The 21,625-nt window shown below is 45.8% G+C and overlaps 1 protein-coding gene across 2 annotated transcripts in view; it reads left to right on the top strand.

Moving 5' to 3' along the window:
* Nucleotides 1-1,140: 1,140 nt before the first annotated feature.
* LOC126985882 (solute carrier family 22 member 3-like) overlaps nt 1,141-21,625 on the top strand; it is a 46,730-nt gene continuing 26,245 nt past the window's right edge. For both annotated transcript variants that reach the window (XM_050841377.1, XM_050841379.1), the window contains exons 1-5: nt 1,141-1,248; nt 14,216-14,485; nt 16,468-16,603; nt 18,912-19,086; nt 20,172-20,275. In XM_050841377.1, coding sequence (XP_050697334.1) covers nt 14,218-14,485; nt 16,468-16,603; nt 18,912-19,086; nt 20,172-20,275 — 683 coding nt within the window. In that variant the 5' untranslated portion in view covers nt 1,141-1,248; nt 14,216-14,217. The remainder of the gene's footprint in view (nt 1,249-14,215; nt 14,486-16,467; nt 16,604-18,911; nt 19,087-20,171; nt 20,276-21,625) is intronic.

The following is a 21,625-nucleotide window of genomic DNA, read 5'->3' as shown; positions in this document are numbered from 1 at the left end:
ATTTTTGTTGCCCGACGTTGAACACCTTATAATATAGCGACGTCCTTTGCATGATGGGGAGACCAAAACTGTACCGCATATGTAGGGTCTGACTAAACTATTGAAAAGCGAAAGTACTACATCTTTATTTTTTAATAAAAGTGTCTTTTAATGAAGCCCAGCATTCTGTTCGCCTTATTTGCTGCATCGAGGCATTGCTGTGAGAATTTGAGGTTTGATGCGATTTTGGCACCCAGGTCCTTGACGCAGTGAACGCTTTTGAGTTTAACGCCACGCATTTTGTAATCAAATCTCTCATTTCTTGTTCCAACTTGAAGTACCTGGCTCTTATCTACATTAGAGAGAGAGAGAGAGAGAGAGAGAGAGAGAGAGAGAGAGAGAGAGAGAGAGTGTGTGTGTGTGTGTGTGTAATTTTTTTTTTTTTTTTCACAACGCCATGATCACGAGTTGAACTCGCTTTCTTCAGCAGGAACCCTCCCGACGTGAACAAGTGCACATTATCGTCGATCTCTGGGTACTGCCAGGACCTCACACACCACACACCCCGTCTTCCTTGCTCAAGGAGGGACAGTATCCACTCCTAGTCAACGGAAAGAATCCGTCCTGAGCGGGGCTCGAACCGCCGCCTGTATTGTTGTTGTTGTATGTTTTCCAGCTCGTTGACTGGATGGGCTTAAAAAGAGCCCTGCAGGGGAGCTAGAAGTCAGCCCATGAGGCCTGTCTAGCTGGGCTATGTGTAGAGGCAGGCCCGCCTCGACTGCGACTCAGGGAAGAGGGCTTCTCTCTCAGGTCTCATTGGCAGACACCTCGGCGGGTATCTCGGCTTACGGAATTGTAGCGCTGCTGCAAGGGCTTCGAACAGCACTGTCCTGATTGGGTCTTCTTTCCTACTGGGGCTGGTACAGTACTCATCTGCTGTTTTTGTTTGTCGCCTTTGAGCTGCCTCCCCTGCTCTAAAATAAATTAAAATAAATCAGTCGTACTTGTCTCTAATCATTTGACACATTAAGGGCAAGAAATCATTAGTAGCCTATTTTTTTCACTCCCATTTTTAGAAAGATTAACGCCTTTTTAGTTCTATTTGGGAGTGTATCTTGCGCCACCTGAAATATTAAGATGGCAACTCTAGTCTAGTTATGTCACGTGTATGTTTCAAATTCGCAGAGTGCTCTTAGCTGCGAAGGGGGGAAGACGCGTGCAACATCTCCTCCGCTCCATCACAGAGACGAGCGTTGACTCTTACAGCAGGTTGGTGTTGCGAGGCTGAAGAGCCGTAGTAGTAGTAGTAGTAGAAGTAGTAGTACTAGTAGAAGTAGTAGTACTAGTAGAAGTAGTAGTACTAGTAGAAGTAGTAGTACTAGTAGAAGTAGTAGTACTAGTAGAAGTAGTAGTACTAGTAGAAGTAGTAGTAGTAGTAGTATTTTTTTACAGTGAAAAAAGCGGCTCAAGGGCAAAAATAAATGGGAAAAAGCCCTCTAATCACTGCCCCTTTGAAAGATAGCATAGACGAGTGGCCAAGACAGAGATCAATTTCAGGTGGAGAGGTGCAGTAGTAGTAGTGGTGGTAGTAGTAGTCGTAGTAGTAGAGGTAAAAGTATTAGTAGTGATGGTAGTAGTAGTAGTGGTAGTAGTAGAAGTAGTAGTAGTAGTAGAGAAAGTAGTAGTTGTAGTAGTAGCATACCTGTCAAGCTACTGTGGTGTCTTGCCGTAAGATTTTGCATTAGGGACCATAAGTTTGTGTATAAGAAACGTAAGACTTAACAGGTATGGTTCCGACGGACTCAAGCAGTAGCACGAGGTACCTCCCCCCTCCCTCCCCTCCCCACACACACACACACTCACTACCCGTAACAGTAACCGTTACTCAGCACGCTCACATGAATTTAAATATGGCGCTTACGATATGTTTCAAATTGTTTAAAACAAACATTAAAAAAAAACCAAATCGCAAGCGGAGAAAAAACGTAAGATTTTCAGCTTACGCCGTAAGACTTGAAAATCACCGAAATTACGTAAGACGCAAAAAACGTAAGACTTGACAGGTATGTAGTAGTAGAAGTAGTAGTAGTAGTAGTAGTAGTAGTAGTAGTAGTAGTAATAATGGACAAAGCTAGTTAAAGTGATGTATAATTATAGAATAGCATAGACCCAGTCAGACAATGATACAAGGCTGGCAACAGATACCATATTTCTTTACTACGACTCACTGGCGATACACAGGTACAGCCGAGGCACAGGGAAAAGCACCCACCCAAGTGTCAATGACTCGACGTGAAGCTCTCCTATTTTACAGCTACGAGGCACCGAGCTTAATATTGTAAACGTGTGATTAGTACTTTTAACAGTTCTGTGGCTAGTTTCGCTTTTTTATTCGCTTTTAAGGGGCGGAGTTAGAAGTGTTGGATTGTCGCAGAGTTAAGGGGAGAGTCCGGTTTGGAGACCCCAAAAATATAAAAAAAATGACTTTGTGAAAAAAATATATTTGGTAGGTATACATTTTGGCAACTATCTCGCAGATTGAAGATGATAAAAAAAAACTCATAGTAAACCTGAAAAAAGCTTCCTAGTGTGTTTTAACGGGATCGCGATCCATCAATAAACTTTATCAGCCCATATCTCAAAACATAAGTTATTCCCCTTCTAACGTTAACCTTGGAGCCAGTTTTAGCTTGATTTCAATGAAACAAAGACTAAAAGGCAGAGGAATACTTTCTCTTCAAATCATCGTCGCTGTTTTTTTTATATATGTCTGGTTTAATTTTATATTAATATTTTTTTGGTCAAAAAAAGGCAAAAAAAAAAACATTTAAAAAAAAAAATCATAAAACAAATTCAAAAGCTGAAATGAAAAATCTAACGACGAAGAAACATTTCATATTATAACGTCTCTAAGTCACAGAAAAATGAAGGTTGTGGGGCCAATAATAACGACGGAGATTCGCTTTTAAATTTTCGTTGTAGTTGTAGTTGGAGGGGGGGGGAGAGGGACAAGAATGGGGGTCAATGTCTAATGTTGATGTAAATGATGCCAATACTTCACAACATAAAAATCAGAGCGATTCATGCATATTTACCGGAGATATGGCACCCCCGATCTAAACCGGACTCTCCCCTTAAGTTGACATGTTAAAAACTCAGGCTTGAAAAGTGATATGACAAAATCAATAAAACCAACTAACTAACTAACTAACTAACTAACTAACTATATATATATATATATATATATATATATATATATATATATATATATATATATATATATATATATATATATATATATATATCTATATATATATATATACGCCTAGAAAAACGGGTGAATAAAGACCAATCAGACAGTGTTGCTGATAAGGAGTAATACCACGTTACATTTGAAAAATCAAACGTTCAACAGTGTCGCCCCCCAGGGTTGGGTTTACCTAGAAAATTATTGCAGTGTTTAGACAGGTAGATACTTGGTAATGTTTAAACAGATACTCAGATAGAGTGAATCTTTGTAACGTATCAGTAGATAACTTGTACTTGTAATATATAAAGATAGATAGATAATCAGTGGTGTATGGATAGATGGATAGATAATTTGTAATGGTTAAATAGATTAATAATTCTCCGTAACATATATGGTAGGCTGGGGTAATTACACAGCTTCTTGATGCGATCAAAACCCACTCTGGAAGACGAAAGATATATTATTTCCAAACAGCTTTGGCAGATATTGCTTCGATAACCCGACGTTCTTTTATGTAACCATTGCGTCTGTACAACAGCCGGCTGTCTTCCCATACCCATACCCTCTGACTTGTTTTCCACAAAGATAAAAACCAAAGGCTGTTAACCCGGTGACTTTTCTTTTACTCAGTTCTTATCATTTCTGTCTTGCCGCACAGATGGCTGTATTGGAATGTCATAGATTAAGGGGCCGATGAACCCTTCTTAATTATGAGATGATACTTAAGAGTTACTAGTTAGTACCATTGCCAGCTCTCATAGCACACTTGTGCTCCTTCGTTCGCATGTCAATATCCCTCCCGTTTTCTACTAAATAAACTAATTCACCATCTTCAAAAAAAGTTTATAAACACCAACTCCAGAGTAAACACTGTTTTTGTCTTTACTAACATGTTTTTTTTTTTTTTGTGGAAGTGTTTTTAACCCTGGAATGCTTTAATGGAGTTAATTTAATCCTTCGGGTTGGTAAATACATGTTCATTCTTGTACAACATGTGCTGCGCAGCTGTGCCTCCATATACCCTCAAGGCCTCAATCCACCGCATATTTCGCTACGAATTTGCAATTGAAGTGTTTTTCACCCGGCAAAAGCATTTATGTGTTTTTTTTTTGTACCCTGCGAAAGAGTTTACGTACTTTTTTGTTGTGTTTTTACCCAGGGAGAGCATTTATGTAATTTCATTTATCGTAATTAAAAGGCACTAAAGTGAAAACAGACTCAAAACTAAAAAAGATATACAGTACTCTGAAAAAGTATGTTTTGAAAGGCTCAACAAAAACAATGTGCAAAATGGCTAGGAAAAAAAATAATAAGTGACATTGGGATACAAAAATTGCTTGATCAATCCTACATCAGTGTCATTACTTGTGAAGATGAAGAGGATAATTGTGTGTGTGAAAATGAGGAGGAAGATGTAGATGGTGTGTTACCTGAGAGTGAATCTAAAGACAGTGACGAGAATTTAGAACCAGATGTGTTTATGACAGTGATGAGGATGAAGAGTATGTGCCAAATCCTGATGATGGAAGTGATTCAGACGGTGAGGGAGACATTATCAGAAGAAACCTGCATATAAAAAATGTTACTTCATCACCAAAGAAGAAACAACATCTGACACATGTGACATCATCTGAACCTGAGCCCATCCCAGGCCCCTCGCATGCACACCTAGTCCCTTCTGCAAAACCGCGAGCTACGAAAAAAAATGACCAGGGTGCAGACACTGATTCCTCAGTAGTCGAGTTCCCGAAAACCAGCTTCACCACCTGGAGTGGGTTTACTTGGTATGCTCGGCCACAGGTGTCCATGTCAGCTAGGACGCCGGCAAGGTCCTAAAGGTGAGGCCTGACGCCACCCCATGCAACTGCTTTTCATTATTTTTTTCACGGAGTACATACTGAATGATTTACTAGTTTGGATCTACAAAAATGTTGAAGTGAGGGCTGCAAAGTATGCGAAGAGGACTGAGACACATATGCACCTCTTGTTCCCGCTGAGCTGAGGGCACTGATAGATTTTTTTTCGGTGCTCACATTTCAGGCCTGGGTGCTGTGTAAAGTCCCGTTCACACTGTGCCGACTCTGGGCCACGACAACCCAGCGACTTTTCCATTTGACAACTTGGTTCCCACGCTCCATGAAGGGGGGGAGGTTTTATTGGGGTCTTGGCGTCTTGCCGACTGTCTGGGACATTCGGCCAACTATTTGCCACCATGTCGTGCTAACCCTCACGACTCCAGACTCCCGCCACAAACATTCTGCTAACTACTATCCATGTCAGACTCTATGACATACCGTTTTTCGCAAATATCTGTCAAACGAAGACTCGGATCAGCATGGGACTTTGGCACAGATTGTTTCACACACTCCGCTAATTTTTGACGCTATTGTGCAATGCCAGATGCGGTTAATTATGGCGTTTACTCTTGACTGTGATGGCAAAACCTGCGTGAGCCACTTACACATTCGAACAAGTGAGGCGTGACGTGTTTGTGACGTGTATCCACCACCTACCTCCACCCCTTGCTTCCCCTACTCCCATCCCTCCCTTTTCCTCCCTCCTCCTTCTCACCCGCAATCTCTCCCCCCTACCTCCCCCTCCCCCCCCTCTCTCTCTCTCTCTCTCTCTCGGTGTACATGCGATGTGAAGCGTAGCACACATATGACTTGTCTACAATGGCGGATAACTCGTAAGTATATGCTCAGTATGGTCTGGTGTTTTATGCACAAGATCGTGATTCCTGCTCCAGCGTAACTGGATGTTGCTTAAGTGCTGTATGAGGTTTGTTTGGCAACTATACACCCATTGAAAGTCGTACGAGTATATGGCCCTCCTCCCCACAGGTTACGTTGAGCGTATGATGGGATGAAGCACGTAGCTGACGCTTGATCATTTATAGGAAATTGCGTAGGAGACGGAAAGGAATAAGGGTGGAATTGAAGCGGGAATTCATTGCAGAGTAAAAACGTGAAACAAAATTGGAGAAATATATGAATGATTTATTCTGATGTTAGGAAAAGACTGCCATACGATATGTGTTCATGTAGATATGTTAAAAAGTCATAGCAAACAAAAATAGACAGCGAGTATATGATGGGTGGATTAATAATGTAAATAACTGACCACATAGTGTTACTTCAACATTCATCACCATTGACAAACAGGTCATCCTCGTCATCACTGTTGATTCTGATGCAGACGGGGTATAATTTATATTTACCTGTCATTAATTTAAGTCATACGTGTGCATGGATTCATATCTCGTCTACAGAGAGAGAGAGAGAGAGAGAGAGAGGGGGGGTGGAGGTATGTGGGAGAAAGAGGGCGGGGGGAGAGAGAGAGAGAGAGAGAAGGGGGGAGGGGGAGGTATGGGGGAGAAAGAGGGCGGGGGGAGAGATTGCGGGGGAGAAGGAGGGAGGAAAAGGGAGGGATTGGGAGTAGGGGAAGCCAGGGTTGGAGGTAGGTGGTGGACGGTGGATACACGTCACAAATACGTCACGCCTCACCTGTTCGAATGTGTAAGTGGCTCACGCAGGTTTTGCCATCACAGTCAAGAGTAACTGCCATAATTACGAGTTATCCGCCATTGTAGACAAGTCATATGTGTGCAACGCTTCACATCGCATGTACTCTTGCTCTTGCTATACAGGTGACCCGTTGGAGAGTCAGGCCTTCGTATCGGCACACCCTGTAAAAATAAAAAATAAACACAAGCAGTATCCATTACAAATCTTCCAATTTCCTATTTCTTGCACACCACATCTTTTCCAGAAAACCCTTCATGGCTTCTATAATTCTATCATTTGCTTCATCACTCAGTCCCAGCAGCAGCAGCATCCATTCCCTCTCTGTCCTTGCAATCCTCCCATTCACATCCCAGCCCATCTCACTCAGTGCCACCCTCATCATCTCCGTCCTTTCTCTCCGGTACCTCCCACACACCAGTATCACATGCGCGGCAGTTTCATCCACTCCCCTGTCACACATCTGACACACTTTGCTGCGGGACTCAAACCACCTGTAGTTTCTTGCATTCACATTCATACACTGCGCTCGAGCTTGGAAGAGAAGATCACCACCCAGGCTTCCATCATACCAGCTGACACACTGGGGGGCTTCCTTTTCCCTGTACCACTCCAAAGTAGTCTTTCGCTCCATCACATGCTTCCACCTCCTCAGACCGTCACCTTTCACTGCACTGTCTATCTCTTTCTTCCACTTTCTCACATTCCATTCTAGACCCTCACTATTTCTGTCAGTCACCTTCCATTCAAAGAAACGCCTCCTTCCTCTCTCTGCTCACCCACCTGACTCGCATACCACTGTCACCAACCATTCTCATGCAGTTTTTAATCCATTTGCTCTCATGCACACTCCACAAGTAGACCTTCTGTGCCAATCTCGCGTCATCCATTCGTTCCAGTCTGACTTTGTATCTAAGGGTAGCCTTCCTAAATCTTTCCCTAAAGGTACTCCACCCCATATCACCCCTCAATGCTTCCACCGCTGCATACCCTGGTGCATTCAAAGCTAACCTACCGATCCTATTTTGCCCTACTTCCAATTTATCCATTTCCAACTCACTCCATGTAATCACCTCCATCCCATACATCACACTCGGCACTGCTACACTCTTCCACACCTCTCTCAGCACATCATACTTACATGCTCTCATTCTTGCCGCACTTCCCAGACGGCCCACCCATTGATTAACTAGGCTAATCTTCTCATTCTTTGTCCTTTCACATCCTCTCGGACTCATCCATACACCTAGGTACTTGTATGCATCTGTTTGCCCTAGCTCTGTGTCTCCTAGCCTCCAGGTCCTATTTCTCTCATCTTCTGCCCCATTCACAACCATTATCTGACTTTTCTCAGTACTATATTTCACTCCAAAATCTCTCCCATACTCATTTACCACATCTAATAGGTCCTGCAGTTCCTCCGCTGGCTCACTCATGACTACCACATCATCTGCAAATAGAAGCACACTTACCCTGTCTTCTCCCACTTTTACTCCTGCATTCTTTCTCCTCATCCTGGCTGCCAACTCCTCAGTGTACAGACTGAAGAGAGTTGGAGACAGGATGCAGCCCTGCCTAACACCTCTTTCACTCCTCACCCACTCTGTCTCTAATGCTCCTAACCTATACCTGGCTCTTGTATCCACATACATGCTCCTAATGATTCGCACTATCTTATCACTCAAACCTACTTTCTCCAGTACCTTGCACATCACCTCCCTGTTCACTCTATCATACGCTTTCTCAATATCAAGAAACCCAAGATACAACGGACTTCCATTCTTCCTTTTCCTTTCTATCATCTCATTTACCACATACATATTGTCCTCTGCCCTCCTGTCTGTGCGAAAACCATTCTGCTCCTCACCCAGCACTCTCTCTCTTTCAATCCACTTACACAGCCTTTCATTCAACACAGCACAGAAAATCTTTCCCACCGTATTCGCCAGGGCTATCGGCCTATAATTCTTCAGCTCTTTCTTACTCTTATGTCCTCCCTTGTGTATCAGAGTCACTCTGCATTCGTTCCATTCCCGAGGCACTCTCATTCTCCCATACACAGTTGAATAGCTCAGTCATCCTGTCTATCACCACCTCACCTCCATTCTTATACAATTCATACGGGATCTCATCCAGCCCTGCTGCCTTGCAATTCTTCTGCTTCGTCAAACATACCTCGACTTCCTCTCTGCAAATTCTCTCATTCAGCTCATCCGAGAGAGAGAGAGAGAGAGAGAGAGAGAGAGAGAGAGAGAGAGAGAGAGAGAGAGAGAGAGAGGGGTGGAGGTATGGGGGAGAAAGAGTGCGGGGGAGAAGGAGGGAGGAAAAGGGAGGGATGGGAGTAAGGGAAGCCAGGGGTGGAGGTAGGTGGTGGATACACGTCACAAACACGTCACGCCTCACCTGTTCGAATGTGTAAGTGGCTCACGCAGGTTTTGCCATCACAGTCAAGAGTAAACGCCATAATTAACCGCATCTGGCATTGCACAATAGCGTCGAAAATTAGCGGAGTGTGTGAAACAATCTGTGTCAAAGTCCCATGCTGATCCGAGTCTTCGTTTGACAGATATTTGCGAAAAACGGTATGTCATAGAGTCTGATATGGATAGTAGTTAGCAGAATGTCTTTATAAAAATATAGCCCTTTCATTTTGCCGTCGATTGATACCAAAAACATTTCCGTAGCCCCAGAAATAGGTGAGTTATGGCGATTCGCACCAAAGCGGTTGATTTTCCTTTCTCATTTAATTTTAAGTTTTATGGAGGGAGCAAGGATGTTTGACCGGGCAAAGAGTTCAATGAAACGGATTTAGGCCGAGGATCAATCACCTTAGCGAAGCCAGATCACCGCAGGAGGTGAAATACTTGGCAAACGCTCGATAGCATAATACTCCATATAATGATTAGTTCTACACGGGAGAGAGGAGCGCCCCATCCTCCTGCCAACACACTGCATCAAAAAAACCACCAAAGCAGAGCGCGTTGGAGCTAACACATGATTTTATAAGTTCAATTAATATTTCTACCGTCATACCCAAGTCAGTGTTACAATTAGGAACAGCGATTATCGGGCTTTTTTTTACACGTAGTAATGGGTTTAAGCCGAGGCTAAGCACTTTCATTGTAGTCAGTACTTGTAAAGACATTAATTTAACACTGCTCCACGAATTCCACACGAACTAAAGTGAATCCACGAGGAACTGGCGGATTGTGGGGGTTCTGCGGGGGTCTCTCCTCCCGTACCACGCTGCCACATCTCTTGTCTCCAATTGTGGGATTAGAGTCACGGTGTTAAGTGGACCACCATTACCCTCCCTTCATTTCCTCCTCCTCCTCCTTTCTCTCTCTCTCTCTCTCTCTCTCTCTCTCTCTCTCTCTCTCTTTTCTCTTCTCTTCTCTTCTCTCTCTTCTTCGGGGACGAGAATACAGGCTGTCTTGGTGACCTGTTCGTCATACACTCATGATCCCGTTTGGCGCAGACTCTTTCAACAGTTCTTTCACTAACATTAGTGGCTCTTGATGTTCTTGCAGTTACTCTTGTGAGTGGTATGATAAATCCTCTGTTGTTTTTCCGTCTAAAAAGTACTTGTTTACATTGTAAATGAGTTCTTTCTCGCGGTTGTGCAGCCAACGACGTGGAGAGGCAGGGAGAATGAGGGAGGGGAGAGGCAGAGGCGGGAGCGGGCCACCCATGGGCCCACCTGCTGAATCTTCCATGACCTTGAGAGAAGTGACCTGGGCTCTGGATGTGCAGAATGACAACGTTGGAATACAACGGTGGCCGAACTGGTAGCGTACTGGGCCCATATTCACCGCGTGATGGACGACGCGGGTTCGAATCCCCACGCTACCACTCGGATTTTTCAGTCACCGCCGAGTGGCTTAAAACTACCCACATGCTGTCCTGAAGACCACCCATCAACCCGGACTCTGGAGGAAGCCGTCCAAGCGAATCAAGAACGAGTTCCGGGGGGCAGCATGAACCAATGCAAGATGGCGCCATTATAAACACTCGCCTGCGCCAGAACGGGCTGGGCCGACCATCAGGCCCCACCTGGAAGAAGCCTTGGGTCGACCATCAGGCCCCACCAGGAAGATGCCTACCGGCGCAACAGGCAACGACGTAAAAAAAAAAAAAAAAAAAACGTGTCGTGGTATTTATACAAAATATTTGTTATTATCTTAAAAACGAAACAATCTTAACGCTATATGACCTTATTGGATTATCCAATTATTTAATTAAATTCATTTAAAGGTAGTAAATAGCTGACATATGAGTTGAAGCGAAAAGTGTTGAGAGTGTGTGGCAAGGTGCGGGGCGGGGCTGACCCGCACCTCTCGCCCCCCAATCCGCCAGTTCCTCCTGGATTGACTATAGTTAGCGAGGTGTGTTAGTGTGAGCTGACTGCTTATCAGCGTGTACTGTCATGGCCTTGGTGCTGTGCGGGCGGAACAAGGCAGGGACGGCACGCCGCGCCCCGCCGCGCCCCGCCGGGATGTACACTGGACAGCTGCAGCTTCGTTCCTCAACACTTGGCAGTCGAGATCATTCATCGCTTCATACCATGTCAATGAGGGCTGTGAACCATGGCTTACACACGAATAAGGAAAGAACTGCAGAAAACGTGGGATTTCCTCTTTAATATGAGTCGAAAAAGTTTGGCGTTTGCCTTGCGTTGCGTGTGCTTGAGTTTTAGTATGTGGTTTTAATTCAGCCAGTCGTGACAGAATATAGATAATCTTTCAGTGGCTGTGGGTGTTGTGTCAGAAGGTTTCGGAAACATATCCAAGCTCCTATCTTTCATTTTATTATTCCTGAGCCTTTTTTTTCTTTTTTATGTCCACCAGTGCCTTCATTCTGTCTGAAGAAAAGAAGTCTTTCCTGCGATTCCCTGTTCATGTCCTGTTCAGCTTTTCTCCAGAGAGGGGAAAAACATCCCCCAGCGACCCTCTCCACAAACACCTGGGAATGGCTGGGGGGACGGGAGAGAGGGTCATACACACACTTTACCTCCAGAAGGCGAAACGAATGATGATGGAAGGTAGAAAGGGAAAGCAGAGGTCGTCAACTTGGAGGGGAGGAGCAGCGGGATGGGGGGTGTTGGCAACCGCGTCCCTCGGGCACCTTGGTTGTGGCGGGTGGCTGTGCTTCCCGGAAAAAAAATACACTTGCATTTCATTCACCACACACGCCCGGGTGTCGTGCACCAGGCTGGAACCGTGAACAAGGAACAAGACAGACCCACTTGTGCCTTCATAGCGTAAGGACGCCTGTCCTTACGATAGAGACGTTTCAGTAGATTCCGAACACGTGCAGTCTCTTTCCGCAATATAATTGTATCTTTGCCAGGACTAGTATTGTCACAGCCATACAACATTGGAAGCTGGTGAACCATTGACGGTCAGTTACGTGTTAAGTGACGTGCCCGTTGTGGTGCTCAAAGACTCGGGCGCTGAGTGTCATGTCTGTGGTCCTAAGGGTGAAGGTTACTGTTGACAAGGCGTCTCGTTTCATTACCACACCACCCTACGTGGTGGCGGTAAGAGAGAGAGAGAGAGAGAGAGAGAGAGAGAGAGAGAGAGAGAGAGAGAGAGAGAGAGGTACACACACACACACACACACACAACAACGTAACGAACTCGCCCAGCGCTATCGCTTCGAGCCGCTATAAGATAGAGACCATGGGTACCCTGGGCCCCGCATTCGCCAAGCTGCTCCAAGAAATAGGACGCAGGATGACGGAGCAGACGGGAGAGCCGCGTGAGACCTGCTAGCTCCGGCAGAGGATCAGCATGGCCGTAGTCCGCGGAAACGCGGCTGCCATCAACACGGGTCCTTAGATCCCACTCCCAACGCAATACACACACCCACGCACCCACACACATATACACTTCTGTCCAAGACACTGGTTGCACGTCACAGCAGTCTGCGGAAAGGTGGGGGCAGCTGCCATCACACTTTTCGTGATGCCGAAGAAATAAATACTGGTGGAGACGGCACTAAAAAACACACACACACACACACACACACACACACACACTCACTCGATATTTTCTTGCTGACTGCTCCTCTGAACATGCTTACTACATGCATCTCCCCCCTCCCACACACACACACACACACACACACACTTCCATCAGCCCCCTGCCGACGCCCCGAGGTCTCCCCAGGCCCACCAGCCCGCCCATCCTGCTGTTGAAGTCTGGTCAGGTGCAGTGCAGTGGAGGACTTGTCACTCAGGTGGGGGCAATGTCCCAGGCACAGCAGCGAGCCTTCACATCTGTCTCGCCACCTGTGTTGGATTAGCACTACACCGCTAAGCCCCTTTCTGAGTGACCGTCGATACCGCCTCTACCTGCTCTCAGGCCACCTGCTGCTACCTGACCTGGGGATGACCTCGGATTAACACCTACTCGCCTTCCAGAGGAGGATTACCTTCCCGCCTCATCGCTCTGCCACACCGCACTCCTCCACCTCTTCACCCCTCAAGCATCATCACTACTTTCCCTCCGTTAATGTAAATCACCAACCCCCACACCCCTTTCATATTGTATTTTTCTTTATGGTTGCACTATATGTTAATGTGTACATTTTCAGCTTAACGGCAGCAATTTCCTGAATAAACCAATTATTATTATTATTATTATTATTATTATTATTATTATTATTATTATTATTATTATTATTATTATTATTATTATTATTATTATTACACACACACACACACACACACACACACACACACACACACACACACACACACACACACACAAATATATATATATATATATATATATATATATATATATATATATATATATATATATATATATATATATATATATATATATATCAAGAAACTGTCTTTACTTTACTTTCTTGATATATATACCCAGTGTGTGTCGTATGGGATTGATTAAAACTGTTTCCGACAAGCCCCGAGTGTGAGTGGGATTTCTTAACCTTTCATTCCTCGCAAGGGGGTGGGGGCGCCAGGTTGGCTGCTTAAATGCAGTCTCTGGCGTGGTCTTTTTGGTTGGTATGTGCCCTGATTTCTGTTCAGAAAGCACGTGTTCGATTCCTGGCACAAATGTTGTTGTTGATACACACACACACACACACACACACACACACACGCAAACAAGCAAGCAAGCAAACAAACACAAGACAGATAGACAGACAAGCATACAGAGACATAGAATACATGAAAGGTGAAAGGTGGAAATGGGAAGAAGAGGAAGAGGGAGAGGAGGAGGAGGAGGAAGAGGAAGAAAAACATAGAGGAGTGCCAACACCAGACATTTACACTAGTACATGAAATTCTCTAAACAAGTTAATCGTCAGCTTGGAGACTGACTGAATAAGGTAAATGGCAGCTGAAAATTTGGCTGCACAAATACAAGGAGGGCCCCGAAATTGCCTTCCCTCACTTGTCCCTTCGTCACTTCCTCTCCCTCCTCAGATATGGCCTTGGCACCTCTCTTAGACGGCGGGCAGGGAGCGAAAAAGGAGGAGGAGGAGAAAGCGAAGGAACAAGGAGAAAGGGAAGGGGTGAAGGAGGACGACATGGACGAGGAGGAGAAAGAAGCGATTAGAGGTAATGAAAAAGAAGAGAGACTGAGGGAGGAGGAGGACAAGGACGAGGACGAGGAAGAGGAGGAGGAGGATCTTCTCGAAATCGCGGGAGCAAGAGGAAAATGGACTAGTCGGGCGATTCTTCTCTGCGCCGCCGGTAAGTTCATGTTACCAAGAGGAAAAGGAAGAGGAGGAGGAGGAGGACAGAGAGTTGGGCGTTTTTTTCAGAGGAGTGATTAATTCTGTCGATAATAGGTAAGTAAATAGGTAAGTAAAATTGGGTTCATACGCGTGGCATCGATGCTCATCTCCGTCCCGTTGTCCCTTTGAGTCTGTGGTGGGAGGGAACCCTTAACCCGACACAGGCTCAGTGTGACATCCGGGTTACCACAGTTTACCTTCCCCAGGTTTCCCCAGGTACCCATTTATCCACCAGCCCGGAAGGAAGGATGAACAGATGGGAGGGCTGCACGCCGCCTGCCCGGACCGGGATTCGAACCCAGGCCCACAGATTCGTAGTCAGGGACTCTAACCCCTGCACCGCGGAGGCGTATACATAAAGATTCCAGGGGCCTCATACTCAAAACATTCAGTTACCTTTCGTGACAAGGCGCCTTTCCGCACCGCCGTTCCCCGAAAGATGCATACGCAAAACTTCGGCTCGGTTAGAATGTATAGCTATGAATCCACGAGTCCGGGTTCTAATCTCGACCCGGCCAGTCGGCGTGCAGCCCACCCGGCAGTTCATCCTCCCTTGTGGGCCGGTCGATAAATAGGTACCTGGGGGAACTTGGGGAAGGTAAACTGTGGTAACCCGGATGTCACACTGACCCTGTGTCCCGGCGTGATGGGTTCTAGTCCACTACAAGCTCAAGGACCAATGCGACAGAGATGAGCACCGAGGCCACAAGCAGCTATAGCGTATGCACCCATCCCTTTGCCTGTACCTTAACCTTATAGATACATGCTCCCCCAAAAAACAAATGCATCCACCTAACTCCCCATTCCCAGTAATCCCCCCTCGACTATCCTCCCCTCACTGACACCCCCCACCCTTCCCTTTCCTGTGCTCCCCCACTACAACTACACCCCTTACCCCTCTTCCTTACCCCCCTCCCCACAACTACCCCCTTCCCATCCCCCAAATCCATCCCCCTACACCCCCAACCTCCTAAATTCCCTCCCACACCCAACACCCCTTTCCCTACACCCCCATCACATCCCCCACACGTTCAAAGGGAGTATGAGGAGGTGAAGAGATAGGGAAGTAAGGGGAGGGTTGGGGGATGAGGTTGGGGTTAGTTGTAGGGAGAGCAAGGGGTGGAGGTGGGGTTTACCGGGGAAGGATGGGCGGCTTTTAGATATCTTAAGGGAGAAATAAAGAAATGCTAATTGTTGCTCCTGTAAAAAGAAAACAGCTATAGAGTGGCCAGAAGAGAGGTCACTTTCGGTTGTAGTAGTGTCTTGATAGCCCCCTCCTGAAAGCGTTAAAGTCGTAGGCAGAGGGAATTATAGACAAGCAAAAGGGGTGAAAGAATGAAAGTACTGGTCAACTCTTGCATTATGGAGCTCCAAAGTTTACCAGCGAAAGGGATGAAAGAATGACAATGCTGGTTAACTCTTGCATAAGGGTGTTCCAGAGTTTACCAGCGAAAGGGATGAAAGAATGACAATGCTGGTTAACTCTTGCATTAGGGAGCTCCAGAGTTTACCAGCGAAAGGGATGAAAGAATGACAATGCTGGTTAACTCTTGCATTAGGGAGCTCCAGAGTTTACCAGCGAAAGGGATGAAAGAATGACAATGCTGGTTAACTCTTGCATTAGGGAGCTCCAGAGTTTACCAGCGAAAGGGATGAAAGAATGACAATGCTGGTTAACTCTTGCATTGGGGAGTTGTATGGCATAGGGATGAGCTTGAGGAGGGATTCCCAACCGAGGGGTCGCGAAACCTTGCCCCTCCTCTCCCTTCTCATCTTACCCTCCTCCCCCTCCCCCTCTTCCTCGATCATCCTCCCTTCCCTCATCCTCCAAATCTACCTTCCCTTATCCCTTATGCTCTCCTTCCTCCCCTTCTCATCCCCCTTCCCTTTCCTCCCCCTCCCCCTCCCCCTCCTTCAGTCTCGCCCTCCTCCCTGCAGTGACCTTCGTGGTGCCGCTGCAGGCCATGTCCTACCAGGTGTTGGGGGGCACGCCGCAGCACTGGTGTCAGCCCGCCGCCCTCGCCGCCGCGGACTGGACGCCACAGCAAGTCTACGCGCTTGTGGTGCCGGAAAAGTACGTGAGCCCCTGTTATTAGAGAGAGAGAGAGAGAGAGAGAGAGAACAACCACACTACCCTCTCATTTTCCTCTCCTCCTCCCTCTCCTCTTGGACGGCCCCAGCCCGCTAATGGCGCAGGCGAATTTCATTTATAGTGGGTGCCGTGATGCATGACTCTTGTTTGGTGCATGATTGCCCCCCGGTGCTCATCTTGACCGAAATCGCTGAAGTTAGGGTTGTTTGAAGATTTGGGCAGCATGTGGGTAATCTTCCGCAACTAAGGGATGACTTAATAAATCAGTGTGTTTTAATGGGACTCGAACCTAGGTACAAGGGCTCACTACGCCCTCACACTGACCACTCGGCTATCACCTCCCCCTTTGATGTTTATGATATGTCTGTCATGTTTTGTTATGGTGTGTTATGTTATGTAATGTCATTGATGTTTGTCATTATGTTTTCATGGAGACTGGTTGCTTACCTTCATGCTCATTTGTTTATGTTATGTTATGGTGTTTATGTTACGTATGTTGTTGTTTATGTTGTTTTCATGGAGGCTGCTCACTTTCATACTTGTTTTTTCCTGTGATGTTATGTTTTCATGGAGGCTCATTGCTTACCTTCATAGCTTTTTGGATTCTTTTTTTATCCACGGGTTTCCCCCTAACACTGTGTCCAATGCGAGAGCGGTGCACTTGGCCCGCATTCTCAGACGCTTTTGGCTCTCACAACAACTGTTTCTAAGACCACAAAGGAGATTAATCGGGTTCTCATAAGAGGTTTATTCACTGTCATGGTGCAGAGGCCTTGTCAGGCTACATCACTGGGCTTATAAAACTACCCAGAGAAATACTAACACAACCTTACGAAAGCCTTGTCACATGTGGGTGTTTGAGCCCCGAAATGTTTAAGAATATGGCCCTTAGTAGCTTTAATTAACCCGGTAACTGCGGGGATCATGTTTCTTAATGGTCCCTCTAAGCGAGAAAAATGAGAAAAAATCATAACTCACACAAACCATTTCATTATATATATCAAAGCATTTGTGATCAGTTTATGCATCATCTAGTTTGGGGGGGTTATATCATGGCACAAATTTGGCCCGTCGCTGCTACTGGGTTAACAAGTCTTCGAGCAGTCAGATTCTCACGTAATTAACTGCTCTTTCGGCCACCTCTTCGGATTATTTACAGGAGCAGCGAGTAGCGAGCTTTTTTTTCAATGCCTCCTTTTCTTGTGCCCTTGTGCTGTCTCCTTTGCTGTAAAAAAAAAAAAAATTACTCTGCCTGATCCCCTACCTCGTCCGTGCCCTTCCTTGCTTCCCACTCCTTGACCAGTCCCATTTGTATACTAACTTATCTTTCACTCTTTACATCTTTCCCTTCACACAATACACATGCGCTCTCTCTCTCTCTCTCTCTCTCTCTCTCTCTCTCTCTCTCTCTCTCTCTCTCTCTCTCTCTCTCTCTCTCTCTCTCTCATCAATTTTGTTTCATATCTCCCCAACACTTGTAGCTATTTTGACTGATTACCGTTCATCTGCTACACCCAAGCACATAACTTATCTCGCAGGACAGTAACAGATGTGTATCACACCGTAGTGTTTCTAATTATTATCAACTGTCTAATTACTAAACTCCCACACACATCTTCAGAAATATCACCTTGAACGCATGTGAATTTTTTTTTAACTTATGCTTATCTTTGTACAGTTCAACTTCCTAAAGCAAGAGTTAACCAGTATCTTCACTCTTTTACCATTTTCACTGGTAAACTCTGTAAAATGCTTAAATTCCTTCTATTGTATTTCCTCCTTCTTATGCCTTAGGTCCATATCCTTTGACGTGTCGATCTCCCACTACCATTTCACAAGGTCACAAAGGAGAATGGTCGGGTTTTCGTGAATGATTTTTCCCATTCAAGATACAGAAGTCATGTAAACCTATCACTGGCATCACGAAATAGTCCATATAAAATTCCAGCAACTTCTACGAGTCTTTTCACACGGGCGAACTTAGGCGCCGTAGACCTTTCAAGATAGGAGTATCCGGACGCCCCTCAAGCTAAATATGATCATCACTTTCAGAATCTTCTATTCTCTATACAGAAAGAACATTTTTCCGTCGTTTTTTTCAGTTATGATACATTGTCGTGCCTCGCAGCGTAAGAGTTAGCCAGTAGGGAGACGAAGGCTATTTTGATTACACAAATACACGCATGCAGTCTTCAGCCTTCACTATACATAACTCTTAAGACCATCCCGATACCGTCCAGCCTTCTATTGCAAGAGTTAACCATCTTGTTCAATCTCTCACCCCGCACAGCCTGACAGAGGGGGACAAGGGCTGCCTCATGTACGACTACAACTACACGCTGGCGGCTTCCCTGGACTTCGAGGAGGCCATGGCGAACACGACGAGGCTGCACACGGGGGCTCGAACCATCACCACCTGCACCTCTAGATACTTCAACGCCAGCCACTCCACCACGGTGACGGAGGTGAGTCTTGGTGGTGGTGGTGGTGAGGGTGGTAGTGGTGGTGGTGTTGGTGGTAGTGGTGGGGTTGGGGAATGGCGGAGAGGTGGTGGTAATGGTGGTTGTGGTGGGAATAATGGTAGGGGTGGGGATGGGGGTGATAATGCTGGTGGTGGTGGTGGTAGTGGGGTGGGGGGGAATGATAGTGAGGATGATGATGTAGTGGTACTGATGGGAATGATGGTGATGTCGTGGAGAATGTGGGAATGGTGTTGTTGGTGATGGTGATAATGGTGGTTGGGGTGGTGGTACGGTGATGGAAGTGATGGTTATGGTGATGGTGATAATGGTGGTGGTGGTGGTGGTGGTACTAGTGATGATAGTCGTGGTGGTGGTGATGATAATGGTGATGATGGTTGTATTAATCGGAGTTTAGAATGCTTAGGTTGTTTATCTTTTCACCAATTATTTCATTACTTATACAATCTCTTTCACTGTTTGTTTGCCTCCTTCCCTTGTCTGGCTGTTCTTGTATTAGCTTATCCCTTCTTCCATTTACTTAACTGTTCCATTATCTTGTTTTGCCAGCTCCTCTTTCTCCCTTCGTTCCCTTCCTCTTTCTTCCTTCCCTTGCTCCCTTTTCCTCGTCTCTTCCTCCCTTCTTCCATTCACTTAATTAACTGTTCCATTATCTAGTTTTGCTACCTCACCTTTCTCCCTTCGTTCCCTTCCTCTTTCTTCCTTCCCTTGTTCCCTTTTCCTCGTCTCTTCCTCCCTTCTTCCATTCACTTAATTAACTGTTCCATTATCTAGTTTTGATACCTCACCTTTCTCCCTTCGTTCCCTTCCTCTTTCTTCCTTCCCTTGTTCCCTTTTCCTCGTTTCTTCCTTCCTTCTTCCATTTACTTAACTGTTCCATTATCTAGTTTTGCTACCTCACCTTTCTCCCTTCGTTCCCTTCCTTCCCTTGTTCCCTTTTCCTCGTTTCTTCCTTCCTTCTTCCATTTACTTAACTGTCCCACCATCTCACCTCACCTTTCTCCCTTCGTTCACCTGGCCGTTCTGTTCTCTGTTTCACCGTTTGTCGTTCCCTGCCCGCGCCGCCTCAGTGGGACCTCGTGTGTGAGCGCCGCGCCCTCTACTCCACCACCTTCTCCGTGAGCCACATTCTGCGGGTGTTCAGCTGCCTCATGCAAGGGCTCGTGATTGATGCGTGAGTGTCCCGGTGTGGGTGGTTGTTCCCTTCTTTCCTTACTCATTTTAATATTTTCTTGTTATTTTTGCATTATTTTACTTTTTTCGTTTTTGTAATTCTTGTCACTTTTATCAGGTTATCAGTTTATCATTTTTATCGCTCCTATTATTTGGTCAGTAAGTTCGCAGATGATACCAAGATCGGTAGAGTAATCCAATCAAACAGGGACGCTAGCGTTCTCCAGGATGAGCTTGACAGACTATGATTGGGCGGGGAAGTGGCAGATGGAATTCAATGTCGGGAAGTGCAGCATTTTGAGTGTGCGTAGGAATAACCCCTCACACAATTACTCCTTAAATGACACTCCTCTAAGCAGGTCTAGGCGTGAGAGGGACTTAGGAGCACTATAAGTCCGGCAAATCTTAAGTGGCGGCTCTGATGTAGACAGCCCGCTAGACACTGGTGCTATGCCTCCAACTGACCTCGCGTACCGTGCCTCTCACACCCTTCTCTCTCTCTCTCCCCGTGTCTCTCTCTTTCTCTCTCACTCTAGTATAAAAACAAATATGGTTTTTATGATTGATTCTCTATCTGTGAGTGAATACAAAGAAATTTGTACAACACTTGGCAGCGTTGCCACCGCGGCGTTGTCAGCTCAAGTCAACCCAACACACCGCAGTTGCCAGTTGCTCTGCCTGCTTTGATTATCGCATTTCTGCCATTTTTTGGTGTGTGTTTGCCATCTGCCATATAATGTCAGCTATATGGCATAATTATGATAAAATATGGAGACTGTACCTATATATGGAATGCCAGGACCGGCCGCCAAGCAAATTCTGATGTGAGTCATATGCAGGTGAATGGTGAGGTTCCGCTGGGGATGGCCAGGGAGTGGGGAAGGAGTGGTCGCTAAGAACAGTAAAATATTGCACTTTGACCTTATTTCCACACCACCTAAGGGGTAAAGAGTCTTGGTGCGTTGTTTTTAAAGAGGTTTATTATTATTATTATTATTATTATTATTATTATTATTATTATTATTATGCATTATCGTGCACCATACTCCCCGAATCGAGTACACCCCCACTTTTCTCGCGCGCACACACACACACATACAGAGAGAGAGAGAGAGAGAGAGAGAGAGAGAGAGAGAGAGAGAGAGAGAGAGAGAGAGAGAGAGAGAGAGAGGCACGGTGTGCGAGGTCAGTTGGAGACGTGGCAACAGGGTCTAGCGGGATGTCTACGTCAGAGCCGCCATTTAAGATTTGCCGGACTATAGTGAGCGCTGACCTCCGTCCTAGGGCTCAATGCATTCAGGCTAAAAATCGGGCAAACAGAGTACTTGGTTTCATCTCAGTGAGCGTAAGC

Source organism: Eriocheir sinensis, chromosome 60, assembly GCF_024679095.1.
Source record: "Eriocheir sinensis breed Jianghai 21 chromosome 60, ASM2467909v1, whole genome shotgun sequence".
NCBI lineage: Eukaryota > Metazoa > Arthropoda > Malacostraca > Decapoda > Varunidae > Eriocheir > Eriocheir sinensis.
This window is presented reverse-complemented; position numbering and strand designations above follow the sequence as displayed.